Source organism: Triplophysa rosa, linkage group LG8, assembly GCF_024868665.1.
Source record: "Triplophysa rosa linkage group LG8, Trosa_1v2, whole genome shotgun sequence".
Taxonomy (NCBI): Eukaryota; Metazoa; Chordata; class Actinopteri; order Cypriniformes; family Nemacheilidae; genus Triplophysa; species Triplophysa rosa.
In genome coordinates, this window is record NC_079897.1 from 8056614 (window position 1) to 8076454 (window position 19841).

The window sequence follows — 19841 nt, forward strand, 5'->3', positions numbered from 1 at the left end:
TATTCTCAACATGATTATCTTGTTATAATACACAATGACAAAATGATCTCAACAGCTATTATATACGTATGATTATGTCTAAATCATCACTTGCACAATGAATGGTTTAAACCAAATCAGATAGACATTTTCAACCATTCATTTTACAAAATGTAGTAATGAGTAGCTGTATTGTTGGAGGGAACACAGCATAATTACTGCTATTATTAAGCAATTCATCATTTACCAAGTTCAAACTGTGCAGCTAGTTACACAGAAGGAAATGCTGAAGGCATGACATGGCCCATGGAGGTTAAATGGTTAATGCAGTTGGAGGGAAAAGCTTCGGTTGACAGCAAGTAATGATTTAGACATCAGCATCTGCTCTGGCTGACCTTCTCACACTTGTGAAGTACATCACGACCTACTGGATCACTCTCAAAAAAGGTGAAAATCTGTATATTCTCAACCTTCAGATTAGCAACAAAGTATCTCTTAACTGAAATTTTGCTAAAGCATGTGGATAGCACCACACACACACGCGCCCGCACGCACACACACACACACACACATAAATAACGTCTATTCAATTTGCTCCATTTATCATGTGTCTGAGTGGTTGTAGCACAGGGCTGGAGAGTTGAGGACACTGATTATGTGGGCGCAGGAAGGAACTTCCCATAATAATGCATTCTTTTGTTTATTAAATGAGTGGTTAAAAAGGCATGACCTCAGCTTTCCCTCTGCACACTGTCAGCACAATTATCTTCGACCAGATTGAACTTAAATGTATCATTTGTGTTTTCATTAGGGGTTAGTTAATATGACCAATAATATTAAGGGGTTACTCCACCGAAAAATGAAAATTCAGTTTATTTAGCAGTGTTAATTTTAATTTAGTTTTAGTCGTAGTCTTTTGATGAAAATGCAATTTAGTTTTAGTCATATTTTAGTCATCCCCATCCTTTTAGTTTTAGTCAACAAAATATTTAAAATATTTTAGTCGACTAAATCTAAATTATATTTAGTCTACTAAAATCTAACTGGTTTAACTTATTTACTTGGTGTAATTAAATGTTCATACAAAGATTTGACTGTTTTGACAATTTACTTTAGAATTGAACTAAACCAGTTCAGTAACTCTTAGATATGCATTGTTGCAACACAGAGGATATTAGACCATGAGACCATTAGATCAATTCATTCAATCTCATTTTGACTCAATTCACTTAGTTCAGTGATCGGCATATTCATTCAGTACATTCAACCAATGAGCTCACACTCAAACGTTATTGGCTCATGTCTCTTTGAAGAAAAGAGCTGCACTCTTTTAGCTTGAGACAGTAATGAATGAGAAATATCTTTCAAAAAGACATATTACAGAAACTGTATTACATTTCTTTAATCATGCAAACATGACATACTTAGTTTGATATTTAGCATGTCACTATGAGGGGCCGTTTAGGCCTTAATTATTGAAATGACTCTTGCAAACACTAGTGAAATAAAAATATTGATCGACCTTAGTGAAATTCATTCATACGTATTACTGAAATACCTCATACAAACACTAGTAAAATAAAAACATTGATCGAACTTAGTGAAATTCATTCATATGTATTAATGAAATACATCTTACAAACACTGTAGTGAAATAAAAACACTGATCGACCATGGTGAAATTCATTCAAATAAATTACTGAAATACCTCTGACCAACACTAGTAAAACAAACACATCAATCTGCAAGAGTGAAATTCATTCATACGTATTAATGAAATAAATCTTACAAACACCCCCATTATACCTAAAACGAAAGATAATGAATACATAATCTGTCAAAACATCAGAACCAGCGACAAGTTACAGTAGCTGGCAGATATGACTTTTCTCAGCGTGTCGTGACTCGTGACCACTGACAGCCTCGCATCTCCGAAAACGACGGGGCACATTTTTAAACAGTCACGCCTTTATAATTCGACCTCAGATTGTAAGTTTAAACAACCACATTGTGCGCTAACGAACTCTTAAAACTAAATTTTCACTAGTGTTTGTAAAAGGTTATTTAGTAATACACGTGAATGATTTTCACTGGTCTTTTTAAAAGACTTTTCAGTAATACATGTGAATGATATTCGCCAGTGTTTGTAAAAGATTACAGTAATACATATGAATGAATTCACTAGTGTTTGTAAGATGTATTTCATTAACACATGTGAATGAATTTCACTTTTGCAGATCGATGTGTTTGTTTCACTAGTGGTTATAAGAAGTATTTCAGTGATACATATGAATGAATTTCACCAAGTTCGATCAATGTTTTTATTTCACTAGTGTTTGTAAAAGGTATTTCAGTAATACGTATGAAAGAATTTCACTAAGGTTGATCTATATTTTTATTTCACTAGTGTTCGTAAGAGTCATTTCAGTCATTTAGGCCTAAACGGCCCCTCATATGTCATCCAATCTTTTAATGTACAGTACGACTCACTTCATCACTTCTCTAATCAGCACAGCAGTGGTTTCTTTTGGCTTACTTTATGTTGCATTTAACGTTATGCAGCAGCTCGCGTTAGCGGATTAGTTAACATTGGCATATAAAAACTTTTGTGCATGCCTTTAATGAGTTTCGGGTTGACGCGCCAGCAGTCATGCTTCAAATTTGCCGTGTTTTACCAGCGATTGTGAAGGAAAATATGACGCTTTATAAATCGCTTGGAGAAATAGAATACATGCTTCCCCTTTACCCAGACACTTCTCTCTACTGCTTATATGACATAAGCAGCACATGTGCGCTAGCTGATGTCCGCTGGGTGGGAGTCCGTGGGACAAGAATATTTTCATCTTGTTTTCATTAGTTGATGAAAATGTCAGTATATTTTTATTACAGTTTTCGTTATCATGCATTAATTTGTATTTAGTTGTCGTCTTGTTTCGTCAGTGAAAACATATTGTCGTCGAATAATTTTCGTCATAGTTTTCGTCAACGAAATTAACATTGATCTTCAGAACACAAAATAAGATTTGTTTAGGTCCGGGAGCTTTCTGAGTCCCCCATAGACTGTAACCCACCCAACTTTCAAAGCGCAGAAAGTGAATAAAGACAGTTGAAATAGCTCGTTACTCCAGTGGTTCAGCCTTAATTATATAAAGCAACAAGGATACATTTTGTGCGCAAACAAACAAAAATAACTACTATATTCAACAATGTCCTGACGTCCGTGTTAGTTTCCAACGCGCATTCACTTCGTCACTTTATATAATTATTAATACTCAATTTTCATAAGTAATTAGTTGTGTATTAGGTTAGGACTTTATCTAATTTATTTTAGTGTGTCATAGCTTATAAATGAAGTTACCATTTACTCTAAAATATAGGCAAATTCTGCAAATTGTTACCTCAATTTTATTGCCCTCTCCTCTCCTCATTATTGCTCGTTTATTGTTTCATGCCCCACAGCTGTCCCCCTCTTGATTTGATCCCTTTATAATGCCCTTGTGTTTTCTGTCCTGTGCTGGTTCATTGTGATTGTATGGTGAGTTCCTGTGCCTTGTCAAAGTCTAGTCTAGTTTAGTTATTTGTAGGTCATTTCATATGTAACTTTAGTCTTGTTTAAGTGTAGTTAGTCTTAGTCCTGTCTTGTCATGTATTATATTCCCGTTTTGTTATTTTACCCCCTCGTGGGTTTTTGGTTTTGTCTTTGTTATTATTAAACGTCTTGTTAACCCCTTACCCGCTGTATGCACCTGGGTCCGCTGTCCTTGTATCTCACCCCGTTCGTGACACCCCGTGAACCAGATGTTGCGATCGTTTTTACTACCGTATTTTGATGCATTTCCGAGTAAACTGGTATTTTGAATTAGAAAAACAGTGGGCGTGGCTTGTTTTTTTACACTGCGATTTGATTGGATGTATAAAAACAGCCGTTGCATTTTGAAATGGAAAGATGGAAGATGCGTTATACATACAGCCCCTGTTTTATTTGCCCACTGTATAGCTGTCTGTATGTTTTGAGTTTTGTTATTTTCTTATATGCCTTATGTATAAAGTGTAATATTGACAAAAACATTTTTTACCAGAAACAAAAAATGTATGTGTCAATTAAAGTTTGACTGGTCTATTCACATCGCCTCCCCGAAAAACCACGGCAGTAAAAAGCACAGAATGGAGGCTAATATGACTACACTCACCAACCATTTCAATCCAAACACAAGCGCACACACATCCATTAACATTATAACAGTTTGAATGGCCTTTAACTAGCTGCAGGGCCATAATGAAAGATGGATGTATAATAACAACAGCTGAGTTGGACACAAAGTCAAAGACAGAACTACACAATTACACTACATTAAAGTGAAACCAACGGATAAGAATAATACAATGCACAGAACTCATTCCCTCATGTGTTTGTATCTGCCTCTGTAAGGGTGTAGGGTGGGTGCGTCCCCAGCATCACTCTCAGAATGATGCAAGGGGAATTCAATCAACAACAGAACTCTTTTTCTTCAGTTATGACAGACGCCCAAAGGTCCTAGCATAGGTTACTATTATAAGCATTTCCTACAGTACATTATTTCATTAGTGCAAAATATCACTGCTACAATCCAATAACTGACAAACATTTCAAACCGATTTACATTTCAAGGTTCCAGCTTCAACACTGAGGAGTCCATCTTTATCTGAAAAATTGGTTTAAATAGAGAGATAATTTAACATTATGACCCATATAAGAGACTAAAAGGTGACAGAAAACTCCAATATCTGTTAAAAATACTGGAAATATTTCTGGTCCAATATGTATAGAACTATTCAGTCCCAATGTTTAAATTTGAAAACATACTGTAGTAAAAGTTTTACAGTGTAGTAAGGGTTTAAAAAATAATAATAATACGTTTCGGTAACACTTTATTTTATGGTACCCTTGTTACACGTTACATGTATTTCCTATACTATTTCCTATACATTATGCATAATTACATGTAACTGACACTAAACTTAACTTGACCCTATAGTAAGTACATGTAGTTCATTTTTATTACTCAGTACTTAAATGTATAATTACACTGTAACACAGGCACTGTTTAATGTGGGCTATTCCCATACCATCATTGTTACATTAAATAAGCATATAAAATGCCTGGAGTTGATTTCACATGTGTCATTTGCATTTGAAGGCTTTGCTCTAAACCCACGACTGTTGGGTTTTGGGATTAGCACGTGTTTTGTTGCGTATCTTATCATGTGTGTATGGGTGAATGTCCTAGCACGTGGAGGCTGTCTGACAACCTCATGTGTTCACTGTCCATGTCTAAGTGTTCCCCATCAGCCGCTACTGATCTCCTCCTCATTAGCCTCAGTGTTATCACCTGGTGTCTATCAACCTCACCTCTTTAAAGCCACTGCCACTTTTATCACTGTCCCTTGTGCGATCGTTGACATTAGTCACTCTGTACCTAAAGTCTTGTCTTGCCTAAGGATTATTCATCTAGACCTTGTTTTTTTTTGTCCTGCCTAGTCTTGTCATGTGGAAGGAAGTGTTTCATGTGTTTTTTTACTTTGGATTTTCTCCCTGAAGAGATCACTCTTTTCAGTAGGATTTACCTTTTTGTTTCTTTACTTTTTGCCCAGGCGACCCCCGTTTGCCTAGCTGTTTTCTCCTTTCCCCCCTATGGGTTAGTTTTTGCAGGGGTTGTTTTTCCCAGTTCCCCAGCGCCACCCACACCTCGGATTCTACTGAATCTCCTGTCTACCAGTCGTTTTCTCCGCATCTACCCCCGAACTCTCCTACCACTGATCCTGCCTACGGTGTGGCCCTAAGGACATCTTCCCACTTCTCCGGCTGACACTGCCGTACACCGGGGTTACCCGGTTGGCCTTGCAGTTAGCCGTTTCCCTCCAGGACTCCGGAAGGATCCTGTCTTTCACGAACTATTACGTTTCTCACCTGAGTGTCCTGAAATAATAAAACGTCTTGTTACTCGCACTTGAATCTGTGTGTCTTTCAACCCAGCCCTGACACACAACATTCAAATCTAAATCAAAGAAATAATGGAACCATTATGTGTAGCTAATTAACAGTCTGCTACATTTTGAGAAAAAAAGGTTTAAAAAAACATAAACTTAAACCTAGGTTTTATATTCTAAATCGGGGAGTCTAACCATATGTAAATCACAGCATCTTTCCCACATTCACAGCAAAAGTAAAAGTCACCTGAAAGTCAACCCAAAAGAGTTGAGTAGTGGTGTGGGTGGGCTAGCTGAAGGTTTCCTCCCTAGTAGTGTGGGTTGACATGAAGAGCTGATGGGTGGGGTTTTTTTGTGCAATACATCTGACCGTTCCCCAGGAGACGGTCCGCCGTCTTATTCCTCAATCACATATTCGGACACGATGCGTGATGATGAGATGTCTCTTGCAGCATCGGGGGGTGACGTACTGCCATCCGACTCCGACGATTCCTCGGGCTCCCTCCCTCGGGGGTCAAGCCCAGGAAGAAGCGGATGTCGAAATGTCAGCCATGCTTTCCCGGGCCGCCGTGAGTGTTGGGTTGCAGTGGCACTGCCTCTCCTGGTGCTCGCGGCTGGCTACATGGCGCCTCGGGTTTGAGCGCGGCTCCAAGCCACGCCCGCCCCCATTGCCGTGTTTACCGGAAGTGCATGAGGAACTTAGTAAGGCCTGGAACGCCCCCTTTCCGGCACGTTTCACGTCAAACAAAGTTCTGTCACCCTCTCTTCCCTCGAGGTTGAGACAGCTGGAGGATACGTCGTTCTCCCCCAGGTGGAGTATGCCGCCGCAGTGCACTCGTGCCCGTAGGCGGCGGCCACCTGGGGGGGGTGCTCGACCTAGACTCCCGTCCAAAGCATGTGGGGTCTCGGCATCTCTGGTGTCGAGAGCTTACAATGCGGCGGACCAAGCTGCCTCCTCTCTCCACGCTATGGCTCCTGCCAGGCCAGGGCATTGAGAGAGCTCCACGAGGGTAAGACCGACCCAGCGCTTATGCAGGAACTCCGCGCCGCCACCAACCTCGCTCTACGGGCGACCAAGGTGACCACGCGGGCCCTGGGTTGGACGATGTCCACACTTGTGGTCCATGAGAAACTCCTCTGGCCGATCCTTGCGCAGATGAGTAACGCCGAGAAGGTCCGCTTTCTCGACACACCCGTCTCGCAAGGGGGTTACAGGGGCTGGTTGGTGTTACTGTCGAGCCGCAGCGGCCCCGCTCACCCCCCGCCCATCGGGTAAAGAAGTAAAGAAGCAGTCCTCTGTGCCGCGACTCGGCCGTCGAGTCCCGTGCACTGTCTGCTTCCCAGCAGCCCTGGTCCTCTTCGACGCCCTCTAGCTCTGGCGCCCCCACTCAGGCGGGCCCCCCTGGAGGAGACAGCGAAGAGGAGACCATCGCCCCATCAGCAGCCGCGGCGAAGCGGCCCTCATGGGAAGACCTCAGGGGGATCGAGGCTACCATTGGTGGGAACTGCCACATCGCTGGGAAGTCGGATAGGGACGGATCCTGCCCCGTCTCTCCATCTGCTGGCCCCCTCCGGGGGGCTAGCGCCCACTTACTCTCAAAAAGAGAGTTTCCTCTCTCTCTGGGTTATCACAGCCGCTCCCACCCTCTGCACGACGGTGAACGGCAAACTCGACGTTGCGTCATGGCGAAGCGCAATGTCGAGTATAAACACCAGCCCTCAGCACTCTCAGTCAGACAGTGCGTTGAGCTGCACAGTCGCCAGGCAGGAAAAACAGCAGAGCCGATCTCCTCCCCGGGGGACCTCCCCCAGCAAGGAATCCGTACAGCTAGCCATCGAACCACCCCCCGGGGGACGATGAAAAAGATCGTATCTTTAGTCCCCCTGTTTCATTCTGGGAGCCTGTCCGGCTTCCCAGACTGCCAGGCTGGCTATGGAAGACGATCTGTCTCGGCTACGCGATCCAGTTGCCTCACGCCCGTCAAGTTTCAGGGCATCCGATATACCTAAGTCAGAGGCTAGGATGTTCCCGTATTTCGGGCCGAGGTCGCCACCCTTCTGGTGAAGGGAGTGATCGAGCCCGTCTCACCAGCCGAGATGTTCAACGGGTTTTACAGCCTGTACTTCATTGTCCCCAAGAAAGGCAGGGGGTTGCGCCCTATCTTGGGTCTGTGTGTTCTGAACAGGCACCTACTCAATAGCTGCCTTTCAGGTTGATCACGCAGAAGTGCATCCTGACGTCTGTCAGGTGTCAGGACTATTTCATGGCAATCGACCTGAAGGACGCGTACTTCATGTCTCGATCCTCCCTCGACATCGGCCGTTCCTACGGTTCGCGTTTGAGGGACGAGCATATCAGTACAGGGTCCTCCCCTTCAGTCTGTCCCTGTCTCCACGAGTCTTTACGAAGGTCGTGGAAGCCGCCCTCCTTCCCCTTAGGGAAGGAGGTGTGCGGGTACTAAACTATCTCGACGACTGGCTCAGCTTGGCGCACTCTCGAGATCTGTTGTGTACACACAGGGACCTGGTGCTCCGGCACCTAGATCGGTGGGGCTACAGGTCAACTGAGAAGAGCAAGCTCTCCCCGGTGCAGAGCGTCCTCTTTCTCGGTATGGAACTCAACTCTGTCCTCATGAGCGGCCCCGCTCACCTCCCGCGGGGGGGCGCGAGACCCGCGATGAGGAAACCCGCACCCTCGCGGCCTCCCAGAGGCAGTGCGACTGACTACAGAGCGCGCCGATCAGTGTTGAACTGCCTGAAGCTCTCAGGCAGTCAGCGGTCCCCCTGAAACATTTCAGAGGCTCCTGGGATACATGGCATCCTCGGCGGGGGTGGTCCCCCTCGGGTCGATGCACATACGACCGCTCCAACACTGGCTACAGAGTCAAGTTCCTTGGAGAGCGTGGCACACTGGCAGCAGGCGTATGGTCATCACGCTTTTCTGCCGACACACCCTAATCCCCTGGTCTCCCATGACCTTCTTGCGGACAGGGGTCCCCTTAGGGATGCCTCCCTGTAGGGTTGGGGTGCCGTGTGCAACAGGCACGCAGTGTCGGGGCGGTGGACGGGCCCCCTCCTGCGTTGGCATTTCAACTGCCTAGAGTTGTTGGTTGTGCTACTTGCATTGAGGAGTCTACTACCTCTCGTGCAGGGCAAGCACGTGCTGGTCCGGTCGGACAGCACAGCTGCTGTGGCTTATATCATTGGTGGCATTCGCTCACGGCAGCTAACATGACTCGCCCGGCGCCTCCTCCTCTGGAGTCAGCAGGTGATCAGTTCCCTGCGAGCCACACACATCCCAGGCATCCTGAACCAGACAGCCGATGCGCTCTCTCGTCAGTCGACGCCTCGTCGAGAGTGGCGACTCCATCCTCGCGCAGCCGGCTCATTTGGGAGCAGTTCGGCCAGGCACAGGTGGTCCTGTTGCCTCCCCAGACTCCACCCATTGTCCCAACCCTTGGCAAGGATGCCCTTGCGCACAGCTGGCCGCGGGACAAGCGGAAGTACGCTTCCCCCCAGTGAGCCTCATTGCACAGGTCCTGTGCAAGGCCAGGGAAGAGGAGCATCAAGTGGTACTAGTTATGCCCCTAACCAGGACTTGGTTCTCGGAGCTAAGGCTCTGACAACAACTCCCCCCTGGCCGCTCCCCCTGGCGAATTGAATTGAGCATGCAAATTTCATTCGCCAATTTTCATTGGCCTTTTCTAAATACTCAGAAGATGATAGGTTCTCAAGACAAACCCCATTCTGTCGGTTCGACACAACGTCTCGTTCCCTCCATCAGGGAACCGAGGTTACATCCGTAACCAAGACGTTCTGGCAGGTCAAGTTAGTCAAGCTTGCATCAGCTGATCCTCATCTACCTATAGAAATATGACGCTATTGCAGCTTCCGTTTAAAATCCATTCAGCTATCAGTAGCTTATCGCACTGCTCAGAAGCAAATTACCCTCCTCTGTCCCCAACTCCACCTCATATTTACAATCAAGACTTGTCTTTCCGTTATTCCTTTTCATGAATCTCAATTATGTGTCACACTTACTGTAGTTTCTGTATTAAGAACTAATGACATCTGTTTGTTCTGTTCAGTTTACCCTAAGGGGGGTTATCGCTGCGCTCCCTGCTCTTTTTCATGCTGGCTGCATGGATAGGCAGGGAGTTTTTCCCAGAACAGAACCATAACGACAGTCTAAACTGTATGATGGTTGTCAATCATTTTTTTGACGATAGTGATCCTGACAAAAATGTGATTCATAAAGGTTCCTAAGTGTTAAGACTAGGTCTGAGCTCCTAAATGGTTTAGGAGTGCTGGAGAGGTATCCTAACCTAGTTAAGAGTAACAATATGGCAGTACAGAGGCAAAAACCAAAGACTTTACTGCAAAGAAACAATGTGGTAGAATGATATGATAACAGGGAGTTAATGAAATAACATAATATTATTATTAAGAATTTTTTGAGACAATTTTTAAGAGTAGCTTTTCACATGTGGGACCAAAGAACTTATTTCGCTGTAATCTCAGGCTGTCCTCTGTTATCAAAGCATATCTCACATGTATGAAAACAGAGGAACAGCACATACTGGAGGAAGACAAAGTGCCACTTTCTCCTTAATCGTACCACCAGGTCTTCAGACAAAGCAAGCAGTTATCGAGTCAGGTTGGTAGCCGCACAGATGTGCTCTGCCATGCAGGTAGCTCCACAAGCAGGTGCTCCATTTGTTTCTGCTATTGTCAGCTTATCTACTTCCTCTCGGGATGGTCCCTGTTTTGACTGTGGATTTCATTCACACAACCCTGATATTTTGTTATTTTGATTCCCTTTCTTCATCTCTCATTTTAATCTGTAAAAATGTGTTAATGTCTTTCATCTTTATATGCCTTACTCCTGAGAGAGATAAGTTAGTACTGCTAATGTTTTTTTCAAATCATGTTTGTTTGAAAGATGATTTGCTTTTATTAAGAGACTACAACTTACCCTCCACACATATGGCAGCAGGAAACAGCTCCTTTAGCAGGTCACCTAGCGTGAGCGGGTTACCCTCTGGAGACACGGGGCGGAAAAGCTTTTGAATAAATGGCCTCTCACTCATTGTCTAAAATGAGACAGATATGAAACCTATTAAATACAGTCACAATGTCAAGCTATTAAAATTAGTAGAGTTCAGAGTTGGATAGTTTTTACTTTTTTCTTTATCTTAAATACTGACATTAAAATCTAGTACTTTCCTACGCGAAGTAAAGATACTTGTAATTGTAATAAAATACTTGCTTTTTCATGTAGTTAAGTATAAAAGGTGAAAAACACTTTTTAATCCACCTCATTTCATAACTACTTTATAAAGTAGGCCTATATATTATGCATGTATTTAAGTAAAATGGTAACACCTTATAAGAAGGTTGTATTTGTTATGTATTAGAAAATGCTGAAATTACCATGACCTAAGATAAATAAACTCTGTAGATTGTTAGTATGTGTTAGCCAACGCATTAACTATTTTTTTATAACAAACTTTTTACAAAGACAAAGATTCTTGAAAATGTAATTGAAAGCAAAAACACTTCACTACCGTCCACCTCTGGAAGTGTTTAGTCATACTTAGATTTTAAAAAGCATTTTATGTGTAAAAATTATCGTATAGTCCATTTCTATGATTTCACAGGAGCTGTGCAGACAACATTTTAGTACAAGAATATCTGACAATAATATCTTTATCTGTTAGAAAACTAAAGTACATATCTGTTAAAAACCAATTACAAACACAAACTATCTATAAGATTCTAGATGAACAGTTGCATTCACAGTAACGCGTTCATTACAAACATTAGTTTGACGGGATAGGCTATACAGTATTTTACACAAAATGTATAACATAGAAAAAGATAAGCAAACTAAACAATTATGTCACCCTAACACTTCCTTCACAGGATTTCACCCAGAAATGTATTTCACACATGAAAAAGTGTCAAAAAAGAAGATGTAAAGTAAACGAAAAGCTGCAATCCACTAAAATAAAGAGCACCACCAGCGAAGCCCACAATAATACTACATTCTCACAAAATCTTGGTTCCCTCTCTGTCGGTCTCTCGATGTTGTGTCGAACCGACAGAATGGGGTTTGATCTTGAGAACCTATCATCTCTGATTATACTTTTAAAAGGCCAATGAACTTCGCGAATGGCATGGCATTCATTCACCTTTTGTTCTTCGGAACCTGCTAAGCTTAAATGCTGAGCGCATTATCTCCTGATTATCTACTGGATTCTACGACGCAGACACAGCCACAACATCGTCTGCTTCCTGTTCCGCAATGGCTGCCAAGATGTCTGGAGCGGCGAGCGGCGATGGTGATATTTGGGGTTCCCATGGACGTTAACCCATCTCCGATGGGCGGCAGTTGACCGCTATGGGACGGTCAAGTGCCGCCCATCGGAGACAGGCTAGGTGAGCGTAACGGAGCCTGGACGGTCCGCGGCATTGCTGTGACGGGTTAACATCCATGGGAACCCACATATCACCATAAAAAATTGTTAATGTGTTGGCTAACACATACTAACGATCTAAAGAGTTTATTTATCTTACGTCATAGTAATTTCAGCATTCACTAATACATATGTCAGCCGTGCATGCCCGAGCCGCCGCAAGCCTCGGGTTGCAGTACACCGCACTGCCTTCCCGCAGCGCTCATGGCTGGATTCTTGGTACCTGGATTCCGCCTGATACCTTTTTCCCAGAAGTGCACAGAGATATGCCCTCTTTTCGGCGCGTTTGCGGCAAACGAGCTCGGTTGCTCTGATTTCCCTTGACACCGGAGCAGCTAAGGGCTACGTCGATGTACCCCAGGTTGAGCGTGCCGTCTGTGCCTGCAGATAGCCGCCCCTTGGAGGGACCGACCAAGGCTCCCTTCCAAAGCGTGTAAATTTTCTTCATCTCTGGTGTCGAAGGCTTACACTGCTGCGGGTCAAGCTGCCGCCGCACTTCATGCCACGGCCATCCTGCAGGCTAAGGCATTGAAGGAGCTGGACGAGGGAAAGCGCGACCCAGTGTTTATGCAGGAACTGCGCACCGCCACTGACCTCGCTCTCTGGGCGACCAAGGTGGCTGCATGGTGGCTGGTGCTGGCTCGAACGATGTCTACTCTGGTGGTCCAAGAGCGACACTTTTGGCCCAACCTTGCGCAGATGCAAGGCGCCGAGGAAGTTCGCTTTCTTGATGCGCCCATCACGCAAGCTGGGCTGTTTGGTTACACCTTTGAAGATTTTTTCAGTTTTTGGCAGTGAAGAAGCAGACGGTCCTCGCCGTGACCTGGCCCCCTTCAGGGCGTCGAGGTCCCGGACGGCGTCTGCTCCCCAGCAGCCCCGCCCCTCCGCACCGGTGCCCCCCCGTGGATGGAGGTCATCGCGGAGGAGAGCATCAACTCCCCGTCGACACCCAAACAAGAAGCGGCCCTGACGGGGACAGCCCAGGGAGAACTAGGACATCGGGCGTGGCTCCAGCCATACCACCGCTGTCGAGCCGCACTGGGACGGCCCTGCCACGTTTCAGGGCCTGGATGCCCACTCTGTCTCTAAAAGAGCTTCCTTTCTCCCTGGGTGTTCCAGCATGCAGCAGCCTCAACTCAACGTTGCGTCATGCCAATTCTGCAGCCCTCAGCACTCTTTACTCGACGTTGCGTCATGCAGTGAAGACTTAAGTCAGGTAAGTCAGCAGACCCGCTCGCCTCCCCAGGGTTCTGTCCCTGGTGAGGCAGATCTTGCAGATCTCCCCGCTAGTTCCTCTGTCGAGGTGTCTGGGGCTTGGTCACAGCTCCCCAGCCCGTCGCGGTGGCTAGTAAGGACGATCCGTCTCGGCTACATGTTCCAGTTCGCCAGGCGCCCGCCCAAGTTTCGGGACATTCTGCACCTTGGATCGAGGCAAAAATGCTCCCTTGTTTCGGATTGAGGTCGCCACCCTTCTGGTGAAGGGAGCGACCGAGCCTGTCCCTCTGGCTGAGATGTCTTCATCGTCCCCAAGAAAGGTGGGGGGCTGCAAGAAAGGTGGGGGGGCTCCGTCTGGCACCTGGACGGGACGAGGAGATCCTGAGTGACCTGCCTCCCACAGTCGTGAGTACAATCACTCAGGCAAGAGCAGCTACTAGGTGACTGTACCTCTACAAGTGGCGCCTCTTCTCGTCTTGGTGTTCTTCCCGTAGGGAAGACCCACAGAATTGTGCGATCAGTGTTGTGCTGTCCTTCCTTCAAGAAAGGTTAGAGAGCAACCTCTCTCCCTCCACGCTCAAGGTATATGTCGCCGCCATTGCTGGACATCACACTCTTGTGGCAGATAAGTCTCTCGGGCAGCACGACCTGGTCATCAGATTCCTGAGGGGCGCGAGGGGGGTGAATCCTCCCCGAGCGTGCTCCGTACCCTCTTGGGACCCCGTTGGATCCCCTAAGGGAAGCTGCACCATCTCATCTCACGATGAAGACGGTTCTCCTAGTGGCGCTTGCTTCCGTCAAGAGGGTAGGGGATCTGCATGCACTCTCTGTACTCCACACTCCAACGAGTGCCTAGAGTTCGGGCCGGGTGACGCCCACGTGGTGCTGAGACTCCAGCCTGTCTATGTGCCCAAAGTTCCCACCACTCCCTTCAGGGACCAGGTGGTGAACTTGCAGGTGCTCCCCCCTGGGGAGGAAGGCCCAACCCCTTAAGTGTTGTGTCTAGTACGCGCACTGCGCCTCTACTAGGACCGCACGCGGAGCTTCAGAAGCTCTGAGCAGCTCTTTGTCTGTTTTAGAGGACAGCAGAAGGGGAGAGCTGTCTCCAAACAGAGATTGGCGCACTGGATCGTGGACGCCATCACCTTGGCGTACTGATCCCAAGATCCTCCATGCCCACTGGCAGTGAGAGCTCACTCCACCCAGGGTGTAGCCTCTTCATGGGCACTGGCTCAGGATGCCTCTCTGGCAAATATCTGCAGAGCTGCGGGTTGGGCTACACCCAATACATTTGGGATGTTCTACAAACTTCGTGTAGAGCCGGTGTCTGCCCGTGTCTTGCACACCAAGTAAGACCGACGGCCGGCTGGGCGTACGCCTGCTCCACTTCATTTGACTCGTTTGTTTTTGGCCAGAATATCAAAGAGCGAGCAAAGTTGGAGGAAAACAAAGCGCTCAGCGACTCAAAGGAAACCACAGATTCTCAGTCTGGCAGCACAAATTTTTGAGGAAAAAACAAACGAGTCATTGACTTCATCAGTGCCTTCTCCACTTCATCAGGTGAGTCAGTGCGCTATTCCAGCTTCCCTACTTCCTCCACTGGATGAAGTATAAGCATTCCATCCATCAGCACTTTAGAGCTTACGGGCCCAACGGAGCGGCTCGTATTCCAAGCCAAGTATAGGTGAGTTTCCCTCATGAGGTGAACCCCTATACCTGAGCTAGTGCTCCACACTTAGTGACTCCTCCTCCTTGGGTAGTCCCGTCTGACGTTTCCTCACTCTTGGTTCCCCTGTCGGTGAACCTGTGACCTCCCCTCGGCGGACTCCACCGCTCTGTGCACCCCTGTTTGGGGCCCCGCACTACTACTCCCATGAGATCTCCCCACTGGTGAGACCATGTAGATATTCCACCTATTATCTCCCTACGGCAGATGTGGTCTCCGTAGCATCCCCCCTCGAGCGAGGGGGTAGTGCTTCCCAGTGTTCCTTACGGTGTCGGGCGGCTATCTCGCCCCTACACTGTACAAAATGTGACGGATATTCAGTTAAAAAAAATAAGGTAACAGTATTACACAAAATATTTTTAAGTACTTTAAAGCATATTTTTAACGCAATATTCCATGAATAAATCAAGTAAAATTACCTTAATTATTTAAGCACATGTCACATGATAAACTTTAAAAAATCAAGAAGTACTAATTTGAGCATTGGAGTTAACTTCTTGATCTTGTTTAACTTCAGTTTAACATTTATAGTTTACAACATACTGTATATGATGTACAAGTAAGCTGATAGTTGTCTCAGTACTGGCATTAGCAGCATAACTGCTCAATGAGTGAAAAAACAAACATCACGAGCTCTCCCATGACCTAAGCACAAGCACCACTCTGCTGAACGATGGTAACCACTAACAGAATCTCTTCTAAATCTTAAAGACAACTGAACAATAAACACTATCAAGTCTTTCATTTTATTGTAAAGCACATAAAATAGCACTTTTTCACAAAAATGATTCTACTAATGCTGTCACATGCAAAGCATGCTGGGAACTCTAAATTCACTGCTCAGTTAGGGAAATTAACTTAAATAATTAATGTAGTCCCACCACAAAATAATTAAGTAAAGATCCTTTATACGTGTACATACTTTATATCTGCGCATTTAGAATTCCGATATTTATATAATTTTAACTTAAATGTTGGTTAAAAAAATAAGGACACAATTGTATTAAGTAAAGTTTACTCAATTCATTTCATGAAATCTACTACGACACAGAATCATTTTTTACAGTGTAGAGTAGCAAAGGCCACCGCCTGTAGTTAGTACTGAGCCCGTTAGTAAGAGCCTCTCATCGTGATTCACGCAATTGATGTGATACCACACCACTGGAAGGTTATGGTTCGCGGTTACGCTCACTTGTGACTCACCCAGGCCAGTCAGTTTCACTCCGCTGGAAGTCGTGACACGGTGCAGTGCCGTGGAATTTCGTATAGGAACCCCATTCTGTCGGTTCGACACAACGTTGAGAGACAGACAGAAAGGGAACGTATTGGTTACATATGTAACCTCAGTTCCTTGATGGAGGGAACGAGACTTTGTGTCCTCCATGCCACAACGCTTCGCCGTCTGCTGCAGCGACCGAGAACGCCTCTCAGGTTCCTCAGCCCAAGGTGAATGAATGGGCACGCCATCTTCCTTTTATACCCGTATGTACGGGGCGGAGACTGGCATGCCATGCCATTTGCCAAGTTCATTGGCCTTTTAAAAGTACAATCAGAGATGATAGGTTCGACACAACGTCTTGTCCCTCCATCAGGGAACTGAGGTTACATACGTAACCAGGACGTTTCAAGATGTCAAACATGCTTTTCTTAAAAACCCTTGTATCAACAAATTTCCTTTATATTAATTTAAAACAAGGTATGACGTTTAAAGGGATTCATTTAAAAACTTTTACTGACAGTTTAACACAGTTTTAGATTTTTTTTACAAAAAAGCCTTAAAAATTCTTATTACCGTAACCATTTGAAACTTAAAAAAGTGAAGCCATGATGCATAACCAAGTTTTTATTAATCCTACATAATAAGAAAATGAATTACATTTTAACAGAAAATTATACATGTAACATTTTTTAAATGTGGAAAACTACCTGCTTGGGTAATGAGAATGAGTCGTGTACAGAGCGTAACAAGTGAATATTACGTTTTTAACTAGAAACATATTTTATCTGTTAACATGTTAGCCATTTGAAGGGTACTGGTAGTATGCGTTTCTTCACATTAAATCAAATATAATGTAAATATATTTATGTGTGTTTAAACAATGTTATGGAGGATGAGAATATCAGTCATGGACACTTGTTTCTTCCACTATTTCTTAATTTTTATTACACATGAATATACTGTCAATCATTTTTTGATCATTTGAGAACATCTAGTAGAACATCTAATTGTTTTTTTTCAGAATGTTTTATTTTTACTCTGTTTAAATTACAACATATAATGCACTCAGACAAATCAGGACACGTTACGGTAATAAGAATTTCAGTAGAAAAAGTAATAAAATACATAATACGTTCCTATGTCAACATTATGTTTTGTCCAAGGTAGAGAACACAATTATCTTTATTATGATAATATTATGTGTTACCGTATTGTATGTTTTATAATTAAACTCTTTACTGCCATGATGTTTCAGTGGTTTCGATGACCCACTTAATAGCAACTGCATCTCAGTGTTCTGACCAAGACCTCTGTCCTTCTTGTCTTTTGGAAACAACCTGGTTTCTTTTTACGACCAAAACGTTACTAAAATCACCAAAGCACATTCAAGTTCAGTGTTACTATTCTAGACAAACACATCTCTTAGTAACAATTACTAAAAATAAATAACATAAAGGTGTCAGCATTTTAAACCTGCATAGTGGGATGTAATGTTCAAAATAACTGGATGAGATAGTAAGTAAATTAACAGCTGGCAGTCACAGCGTTGTCTTTCCTTTAACCTTGAACAAGCAGCTGAGGTGTCGAATGCTGGACAGGAGCCAGTTTTCACACACAACTTGCAAGCGGTCGGTAACACAAGGTATCATTCTTTTAGATCTGGACCACAGTGCCTAACAGCAGCATGACAATAGGAGTCAATCTTGGTGCTGTGAACACAACGGCTCAGGTAGAGCAGCTGACACCGGCCCTGTCAGGTCTCAGGAAAAGAAGGTGTCTCAGGACGCTGCGATCACATTACCAGAAAAACTGACTCACTGATCACTTGCACCAGGCTGATTTCCAGAGTCAGAGAGGAGAGAGTGTGACAAGTGACAGCAACTTCATTGCATTTTTAAAAGGCATCATTAATTATTGACCCCAGCATTATCCAAAAGGCCTCTGATACTGATGAGAAGTGTGATACGCTGGCTGCCGACACTTTCTTTTCAACTCCCCTGACACCCTAGCTGGCAAAGCAGCACATGAACCGCAGAACAGACATCATTAGCCTTTCTCCAGAAGCAAAAAGCCAGAGAAGATACATTCTCAAGTCTCGCCCATGATTAGAGGCTACACTTCAGAGTATGGACAAAACTGTGCTGTAGTTTTTATTTTGTGTTTCACACAAAATTCTTATTGTAGGGCAAGTGGTACCCTTGTGCCTCCTCTTAATCCAGGTATTAAGAGTTTTTCATATTTTTTGTCAAAACGGAAAAAAGTATATATATACAATGACAAATAAATACACCACATAGTCAGTTCAGACATTCAAAGTGTGAAATTTAACATTTGAAACTGTCACCAAATTAAAGGTTCAAGATATTCATGTTTGCAAACATTTCTGAGTAACTTATAATTTATTAGACCACGCAGGTGAAAGTCTGTTCGACCTACAAAAAATAAACACATTCATCTCAACATGATAGCAGTAATAAGTAATTAACGAAGCTATCAGTAATACTGGCTGATAATAATTTATAATACATCCTCATCAATCTTAATTTTGATAAGATGGGATTTGAAGTCTACAGTTCTTTCTTTATTGTCTACAATGTTACATCAAGGGAAAAAAACAATGAAATACCTGATATATTCTGAAAGGAATGTAGCGGAAGCCTCCTTCTTCAGTGGGGTACTCCATGAGTTTACGATTCATTGCCCAGAACTGGTCAAATTTATCTTAAGAGATACACATTTATAAACAAACATTTAATCAACGACAATAACTCAGAATACATGTCCTCTTGTAAACATTAACAGTCCTGTAGCTATTACTTAAGACCAACTGCCTATCAAAGCACACAATATGGTAACTCGCAGAGCACACGAGTCTTTGTGAACCAGAAAATGCAAAATGTACATCTTTACATCATTAACTTGTTAACTATATTACAATTTCCTCTAGGTTAGCTAAGTTGTTATGGTAAAATCTATAAATATGATTTATATAATATATATTATTATTACTTATATAATATAATTCATCAGATGTACAGGAATAGGCATGAGGGTTCTGTCACCAGTTCTCTTCGGTGTTTTCAAATAGGGACATGCGAACGCCTCAAATAATTTAAATTCAAAATACATTTTTCATGGGTTTGTCCCTCACCTAAAGAATTTAAAAAGTATTTAAGACAGTATTTCATAGTTACAGAATGTCTTTATTCAGAATCTTGTGTCCCTACAATTATTTCATAGGGTTTATTAAGCAGTT

The 19841-nt window shown here is 43.9% G+C and overlaps 1 protein-coding gene across 6 annotated transcripts in view; it reads right to left on the reverse strand.

Annotated features, from left to right (window-relative positions):
• Positions 1 to 19841, reverse strand: part of atg5 (ATG5 autophagy related 5 homolog (S. cerevisiae)) — a 44635-nt gene that overhangs the window by 10270 nt on the left and 14524 nt on the right. For 5 of the 6 annotated variants that reach the window (XM_057339609.1, XM_057339610.1, XM_057339607.1 and 2 more), the window contains exons 6-7: positions 19212 to 19306; positions 10922 to 11039 (exon numbers count right to left, since the gene is read on the reverse strand). In XM_057339609.1, the coding sequence (XP_057195592.1) occupies positions 10922 to 11039; positions 19212 to 19306 (213 nt within the window). The other variant, XM_057339612.1, reaches the window with a different exon arrangement.